The sequence below is a fragment of the Suricata suricatta genome, chromosome 5 (genome assembly GCF_006229205.1).
Source record: "Suricata suricatta isolate VVHF042 chromosome 5, meerkat_22Aug2017_6uvM2_HiC, whole genome shotgun sequence".
NCBI lineage: Eukaryota > Metazoa > Chordata > Mammalia > Carnivora > Herpestidae > Suricata > Suricata suricatta.
This window is the reverse complement of record NC_043704.1, coordinates 74,538,608-74,547,344: the sequence shown is the minus strand read 5'-3', so window position 1 is coordinate 74,547,344 and position 8,737 is coordinate 74,538,608. Positions and strand designations below refer to the sequence as shown.

The following is an 8,737-nucleotide window of genomic DNA, read 5'->3' as shown; positions in this document are numbered from 1 at the left end:
GTGGCAATGAGAAAGAATGAAATCTGGCCATTTGTAGGAAAGTGGATGGACCTCGAGGGTGTCATGCTAAGCGAAATAAGTCAGGCAGAGAAGGACAGAAACCATGTGTTCGCACTCATAGGTCTAACAGGAATGGAGGACCAGGGGGAGGGGAAGAGGGAAAGAGAGTTGGGGAGACAGTGGGACACAAAACTTGAGAGACTATTGAATGCTGAAAATGAACTGAGAGTTGAAGGGGGAGGGGGAGGGGGGAAAAGAGGTGGTGGTGATGGAGGAGGGCACTTGTGGGGAAGAGCACTGGGTGTTGCATGGAAACCAATTTGACAATAAACTATTTTTAAAAAATTAGGTAGAACTATTGAATCAAAGACTAAAGCACAGAGACAACAAAGTGCAAGTATGTTTTGGATCTGTGCATATGTGGGCTGGCAGAAACACAGGTCAGGGGTAGTGTTGGCTGTGTAATGTCATGTGAAAGACTGGGAATAATATTAGTAGTCTTGAAAAGTTTTTGAGCATGATGTGTATAAACTGCTTCAAAATATGTTTTAGAAATATGACTTGGTGGCAGATCAAAAGAGAGGTGGAACAAAAGACAAGACAAAGTATTTGAGGCCAAAGCTGAACGGGAACAGTCAAAAGAATATTTCTGCTGCAATAGTTAGACAGGGGATGATGAAAGGCCTGAGCCAAACACCAACTGCGGGAATGACACGGAGGGAGACACAACTCGGGAGGCATCTCTAGAATTGACAGGATGTGATGTCCTACTTGGTATGGGAGAAAGTGAGGAGTTAAAGGTGATGTGGACAGACTGGCCAGATGGCAATCTGTCAACAGAAAGTGGAGGACAAGTCCTTTAGATGCCTTGACTTTGAAGTGTCTGTAGGGAACCCAAATGGAGGTGTCCAGCAGGGACCTTGAAATAATAAGCCAGCAAGCACTTTGAAAGTGAAAAGTCCTCAAGTGACAGTGGTTGGAACTCTTTTCTTGGTAACCAGAGTTGGTATAGAGGGAAAAGAAAAGAAGCCTGTGGACATAAAAAACAAACAAACAAGAACATAGTCTTACCTTTGCGGCAATGTATTTCATCTCTTTATATGTTTCATCTTAGACAAAGGTTGTAACAATGAACCAGTTAGGCTGGAAATGGTGTCTGCTTAGAATAATAAGGATCTGACCAGAAACCAGTATGGCTGTTATTTCCAGAATGTGGCAAATGCCATAATCCTAAACCACATTTCCCCAATCCAACTCCCCAACCTCTAATCATGGACTACATTTACAAAAGTGGAATCAACTAACCTGTTTGCAAAACAACCGCTCTCACCGGCCCCTGCCCAGATGGCTTGACCTGGATCACTTCTGTCCCGCAGAAAAGGACATGTTTCCGATAGTCCTCCACACTGTGGGATTTCCAGGCCATGGTGTTCTCCGTGTGGGGCAGTGGCGTCTTTGTGACAGGTATACTTTCTCCTAAAGAAGATTGTGTTCTGTTGATTCTGTCTGACGCAGGTGGTTATTTAGAGGTGGTGCTTGACCGTTACAAGAAAGTATACAAACCACAGCTAGTCAGCTCTGGAAGCCCCTCTCCTGGGTCAGATGATTTCTCAAGGAGCTGGTGATGCAAGCAGTGGTCTACTTCCTAATATTTCAAGTACTTATTTAAGGTCCACCTATATTTTCCATATCTGGTCTGCATGGTTTGCTGTTATAATTTAAGAAACAGTTCAATTTAACAAAGATAGTTTTCACTTAATTGTCCCCTCACGTGTCCTTCAAGCCCACATCTATGCTAGGTAATGAATGAGATATAAAACACATACATGGTTATTATTATTCACCTTTCATTTACTTGTTTATCTGCCCATTCATCCATTCATTCGACAAATATTTTTAAGTCCTTATTCTGTGCCAGGTTCAAGGTGCTGAGAATATAATAATGAACAAGATAGAAATCCTGCCCTCAGAAAGCCCAGGGAGTCAAGCCAGTAAATAGCAGTGAATAATAAATTAAAATACAAAAAAGTACGTATTTCGGTAGTATTACTGGGTGATCTGGAGAGCTAACCCAAACAGAGGACCAGGAAACATTTCCAGAACAATTAATAAATGACAACTCAAAAGGAAATGAGGCCAGCTAGACGAAGGAGGAAAATAAAGTGTTCTTGGAAGAAATGAGAGAACGATGATGCTGTGCTCTGGGCATTAAAGATAGTTGAGGATGTTTGGGACATTGAGTGCAAGGGTGGAGGTGAGCAGTCCTAGAAGCGCAGAGACGAATGAGAAATTATTCTTTCATAAATTCTATTACAGATTCTTCATTATCTTTTTGGAGCTTGCAGTGAAAGATAAAAACCAATATAACAAGACAGGGGCTGTTTTGTTTCTTTCTGGATGATCTCTGCTCCATTCTCACTAATTAACACTTCTAAATAGTTCAATCAATAATGTCAATCTTCATCTTTCCTTTCTCCTGTGTTCTTGTTCTCTATTTCCCAATGGTGGGCTATTCATCCCAACCTGGATATCCCACTAGCATCCTCAAGTCAACATATCTAAAATCCATACTAATATTTTTTAATGTTTATTTTATTTATTTTTGAGAGAGAGAGATAGAGTGGGGAGGGGCAGAGAGAGAGAGAGAGAGAGAGAGAGAATCCCAAGCAGGCTCTGTGCTGAAAGCCCATGAAATCATGACCTGAGCTGCAATCAGTAGTAGGATGCTTAGCTGACTGAGCCACCCAGGTGCCTCCACACTAATATTTTTACCACTAAACATCCTCATGACTTTTTTCTTTATGGTCTCACCCTTTTGCTGAGTGACAGGTTTACAGTCTCAATCACCTTTGATTCCTCCTCTTCCCATGCTCTGCCCTCTCATGGTCCGATTCTCCAATTTTTACTGCTTTTTCTCCGTGGGTATGTCTCACCAAGTAACTCCTGCACTCTTGCATTTGGGTCCCAAAGTCTTCACAGGCAATCACTGTCTCATGATGGCTGCCTTATCAATGGATTACCTGTAACTGTTTAGCTCCTTGATGCAAAAACTATTTTAATAATCATAATTTGAGTCTATGGTAGAAGTAATATTTCTTTTTTTATGAAAAAGTATCCCACCATCTGCCTTGATCTTTTGAGTTGAAAAAACCCTCCAGTCCTTCCTCCTGCGTGTCTCTTTTGCTATGATGCTACTACTGCACTCACACACTCTTGATGCCAGTATGAGTGGGGGGTTTTCCATAACAAGCAATTCTGTGGCACTAGCTGGTTGTTCTACAATTCAATTCAATTCAATTCAATTCTGACACTGTCTACCTGGAGATAGCATCAGATCCCACAGGTTAAGGACTTAGTCCCACAGGACTGCTCCCACCCACCTCAGTGCTAATTGCAAATCCACATTGTCACCTGTGCTTCTAACTAATAAATCCAAGGTTCCTGCAACCCCTTTCTTGGGTCCAATTAATTTGCTAGAGTGGCTCATAGAACTCAGGGAAATACTTACATTTACCAGTTTGTTAAAGGATATGATAAAGGATACAGGTAAATAGCCAGATGAAGAGATACAGAGGGTAAGGTTTGGAGGGATCTCAAGTGCAGACTCTTTTGGTAGATTTTTCAAAGCCACCACGATCACCATCACTGGCTCTTTTTCCTACACACTCCAGCTAACCTAGGCCACTTGCATATACTATTATTTCCTCCCATTCTTTGCTGGTACCTTTCCTCTACTTTCCCTGATGGCAAAAAAAAAAAAAAAAAAAAAAAAAAAATTAGCTCAGAGTTCAAAAGGATACATTTCAGAAACAAAATAAAAATGCTAATAACACTTCCTTGCTCCCAAACTTAGAAAGCACTAGAATGAATTTAAAATTCCATCAGTCTTTTGCTAAATGTTCAATTAACAAAATAACATATTATCTTTCTAATTTGGAAACCATATTATATTGATTATAGTTATGGAATTTAGATTCTAGCTCTCCTAGGTAATAACTGAGGGCAAGGACTTTGAAATATATAACTTTTTATATTCCTCATTTTCCTTGCTGGTATGTAATAGTTTGAAAAGACTTATTTTTGCTGAATGCCTGGATGGACTGAATAAAAACAATTACCCAGGTTTTCCTATGATTGGTTTTTCAAAACTAGTTTTCTGCATGGTGCATTTTTTACATCCTAAGGTATAAGAAGCCATACAATTTGTATTAGTGATCTTGAATATTCTCAGGAAATTCCTTTAGCCAGGCATTGTCCCTCATTCATTCTCTTTAAAAATTATTACATTTATCCTTTGTTTGATATTTATCCTTTGTTTGGATTTACTAGTTGTGTTCTAAGTGGCTTTGAAAAAGGGATAGAACCTTTTGACAAATCTCCAAATCATTGCACTACATTGTTTTGAAATCAACCTTTGTAAAAGCGGATACTTAGGGATAATTTCTAACATTTTTTCTGCCTATGAATCACTGAATATTAATCCATAATATAGTCATAGACTAATATTAGCAGATAGTTTCTGCACACACCACCAATGGCATTGGTGGCAGGCAGACATTCAATCAACCAGAGATGGAAGTCATTTGGAGATAATGTTCCAAAGATAACATTCAAATCAGATATGATTTTACACAGAAATGACTTTCAAGTCTCTTTTACGCTTTTCACATATTAATAAGGAGTCTCATGCTTGGCCTTTCTTGGAATCTCAAGAAAGGGCAATGTGCCTACAGTGGTATGGAGTTCTAAGAAGCCTGGAGAGTGTTTTAGAAAAAAGAACACTCATCATCAACTTCAGCTGGCTTCCAGGACCCAGAAGTCCTGGCTGGGGCGAAGTGAACTTCTCTCCCTTGTCCCCAGTGAGTCAGTGCCTCCGCATGGAAGGGGTGCTTGAAATGCCGGGTCCTCCTTTGTTTATATTTCTGGGGGCCATTAGACTGTAAGCTGTGTGAGAGCAGTGGCCATCTCACGTCTGTTATGGTGACTCCAGCATTCAACAGTGTCTGGCACAGAGGAGGCACTTCTGAACCTTTATTGAATTCGTGGATGGACAAATGAATAACTGAAAGAAAAGGAGAAGTGAGAGACAGCAGAAAGGGATAAGGAAGAGGGGAAAGATTTGGCCTCTCAAATCATCATAAGCTCATCTGAGAGGATGTAAATGAGAAATCACCACTTAGGAAAATCTCTGTGTGCACAGCTGGGATCTCTGCCTACTTCCCCCCACACATTCCAAATACATCATTAATTCAATGAGTAGAGGGAGGAGGTGATTGCGGCAAGTGAATGAATACTATCACTCTCCCCTATAAACTGCCTCTAAGAGAATGAGGGAGCAGTAGTTTCAAGCATAGACTCCCAGGTCAAAAGGCCTGGGTTTGAGTCTTTTAACTTCTCCATAGAATTTATAACCATTGGAAATTTATGTCATTTCCCTATTTTCATATTTTCTTTCTCTCCACTAGAATGTCACCTTTGTGAGAGCAGAATATTATCTTTCTTGTTCACTGCTGTATCCCTAGCACATAGTAGAGTGTTCCAGAATAGTAGCTAATATACGTTTGTGGAATGAATGAACGAATAAATAAACAAATGAATCTAAAAAGCCACTCCAACACTTTTAAGCTGTGTGACTTAAGGCAAATTACTTATCCTCTCTGGGCCTTAGATTCTCGCACCTACTGGAGTTATAGGCTGAATGAAATAATATATGTAAAATATTAGTACAGTGCATAATACATATAAGAAATAAGAAAAAATAGCTTTTGTGCCAAAAGAAAGTTCCAAGACATTAATATAACTTCCCCCGCAGTATTCCCTTTTGCCTCTTGACAACTTTATGAGGAGCTAAACCTTGAAGGGACCCATTGCCTCCAGAGGCAGAAAGGATAGAGAAGTTGAGAGCTGGCTTCCGGGTTTTACATGTCGTTTGTGAGTTTGACCATGAGTTTTAGAGATGACCTGAGGATAAGAGCAAAGCTCTCCTGTTCATGCTGCCTTTCCTCTACTACTTTTCTAGCTACATAAAAATCTCTGGATTGGGAATTGGAAGAAAATCCAAAGGAAACATAGATATTGTGTTCTCTTGAGAGAAGGGGCCGGCACCAAAGTAAGGTAAGGAAACATTCTAGAAGTTTGTGAAAACAGAGCAAGAAACATCAGTAGGCCTCCTTTTGCAGGGAGACAGGCTTGGGAAGTGTCCATAGTGGAGTAGAGTCCACAGAAAGGAGAGCTGCCCTAGACCAGACCCACGTCCCCAGCGCCTTGCACAACTTCAAGTAGCCAGACTTGGGTCAGACCATCTGCCAAGCGATGGGGACAACTGTCTGACTTAGACCAGATACTTTGCAACACTGCTTACTCTCAAGGATGGCAAGATTTGGAGCAAAAATTAAAAAGTAAGTGTAGTTATTCAATTAAGTTTTTTGCATAGTTGGGCTTATGGCAATAGAGTGAGGCTAGGGAGAGAGGATGAAGAAGACCCGACAATGGACACGTGCTATGGGGGGACCACCCAGTAGAGAGAAAAAGATGAGCAGACACAAGAAATGTCAGCTCTACCCCTCTTAAAATTCTCTTTCTCCTCACTCCTGTGGTCCCTCATGTTTGGGAGCAAATACCACCTCCAGTTCTGACACTGGCTAGCTGGGCAGCCTGGTCTCTTGTCACTTGGGTCTCCTCGTCTGTAAATGAGGCATTATAGTTGGTCCGAGAGTTGTGGGTTATCATTAAGCTGTAAATGGGGCACTATAATAGCTCCTAATTTGTTTTCTGCTATGATAAAAAAAATTATTTATAAAACATAAATTGCTCTAGAGATGTTTGGAGTATTTGTGATTTCTGTTCTAAATAAATAAAGACTTATAGATACACAAAGGACTGTTTTGCATGTGGGGGGAAAAAAAAACAAACCTGAGTCACATTCATGGACAAATGCTCTAGGAAGACATATGCAGTTTCAGGAATCTAAGTATAATCTGATCAATCAGGATCCTTTTTACAAATGTATACGTGAGTGGGCAGCTCTCTGTAGGCTATGTAATAAAGTATTTAGAACATGGTGTACTTAGATCTTTCCAAAGAAAATAATGAGAAAGAAATATATGTATTTCTGTTTTATGCATCTGTCTCTAAAACTGACTTTTACCAGTATGTAGGTTACATAGATATTAATGCTGGTGACCTTCTTTTTCTAGAAATAGACCTAAGAAAAGCAACTTACTACATAAGGTCATTTTAGGTCCATTTTACACATTGAAAGGCAGCATTGTTTACCATTTCTACCGTTTCTTCCTCTGAGTTTTCCTCAGAAGTAAGGCAAGAATCTAGGACCCCAGGAGAGTTAAGACTTCTGTCTGTCCTCCCCTTTTATCTCGCAGCCATGCTCCATCACCAATGAGAGGAGCTATTCTTCACTGGCAGGCTGCTGGGAAATGTGAGACAGTTGCTGCCTTTGGTTTAGGAGGCCAGTTTTTCTTGAGCTTGAGGTTTGCACATCGGGTACTATGGCAACATTCCGGATGAAAGATAGCATCAGTATGCAAATCCTCATCGCTCTCATTATAAGGCAGTTAGATTTCAACACACTAACAGGGTATTTTGTAATTATACTGAGCATATTTATGTTTACTACATTTTCTTGTCTCAATTTTAAATTAAGCAGACTCATTTTTAATATGAAATCTGCTTGCGTTGAACAATTTAGGAATCGATAATGATTCTCTTTACATTTACATGATGTGAAAAAGTTGTGTGTGTGTGTTTGTGTGTTTGTGTGTGTGTGTGTGTGTGTTTTCCTGTCTTCAGCAACCAGGGAACAGAAAAATACAATTTGTAAGCACGAAAGACAAATACTTTCTATTTTTGTGTTATTGTATAGTTTCTTCTCTCATTATGATGTCCTATGTGTTTTGGGTTTTGCTTAAAGAATATTTTCTAAATAGTGCCTTACTAAGTACACAAATTTAAGCGAACTTCGTGAAGTTCAAATGAAAGCAAGGATAGTTCAAACTGCTGTTACAAGAAAATTGGCTTTCTGCTTGGTAGGATCAACTGGAAACACAATGCTAAAGAATGTTACACCGCCTTTCCCTGCAGGTTCAACTCGATATTCTTCCAGCGAAAACTGGGGCTAGATAAAATCTCTGCATCCTGCCAATTATAAGAGTAGGTGAATTCTGGTTGTGTTTTGTTTGGATAGGTGTACAAACTACGCCCATGTTCATGAGGATACCGTGCATCAGGTAGTCTCTACCACTATCCTCTGAACCAAAGTACCCTCTTCACCCACCCGTCAGGAAATTAACCCATCACATACTAGACTTTTCTTCTAATTTTGTATTTATTGTCATTGGATTCTTGTATTACTAAATGTAGCCTATTTGCATTTATGGATTCTCTGAATAGCCTAGCTGGGTTGACCTCATCTTTCATTCAATATCTTAATATAAGGCAGGTGAGGATGTGTTGATGTGCTTTCCTCTCTCTTGGCCAGGTTGTTGGACAGGACAGAAGAGGCTCTGTGACAAAGGCTTACCTGTGAGCATGCCTTCATTCACCACACAGCTTCCATCAATCAGAATAGCATCACATGGCAATGAAGTTTTTCCTGGGAGAATAAGAATATCTCCAGGAACCAAGAGACGGGATTCCAGCTTCTGTAAACCTACACAACAACCAAATTTCCATGACTAGCTGATCTTTTCCTGTTTTCACTTAAGAATGCACATGGCCGAGA

The 8,737-nt window shown here is 40.1% G+C and overlaps 1 protein-coding gene across 1 annotated transcript in view; it reads right to left on the bottom strand.

The window, feature by feature from the left end:
* Positions 1-8,737, bottom strand: part of ATP13A5 (ATPase 13A5) — a 91,388-nt gene that overhangs the window by 54,907 nt on the left and 27,744 nt on the right. The window contains exons 10-11 of the mRNA XM_029938731.1: positions 8,537-8,665; positions 1,306-1,476 (exon numbers count right to left, since the gene is read on the bottom strand). Of these exons, the coding sequence (XP_029794591.1) occupies positions 1,306-1,476; positions 8,537-8,665 (300 nt within the window). The remainder of the gene's footprint in view (positions 1-1,305; positions 1,477-8,536; positions 8,666-8,737) is intronic.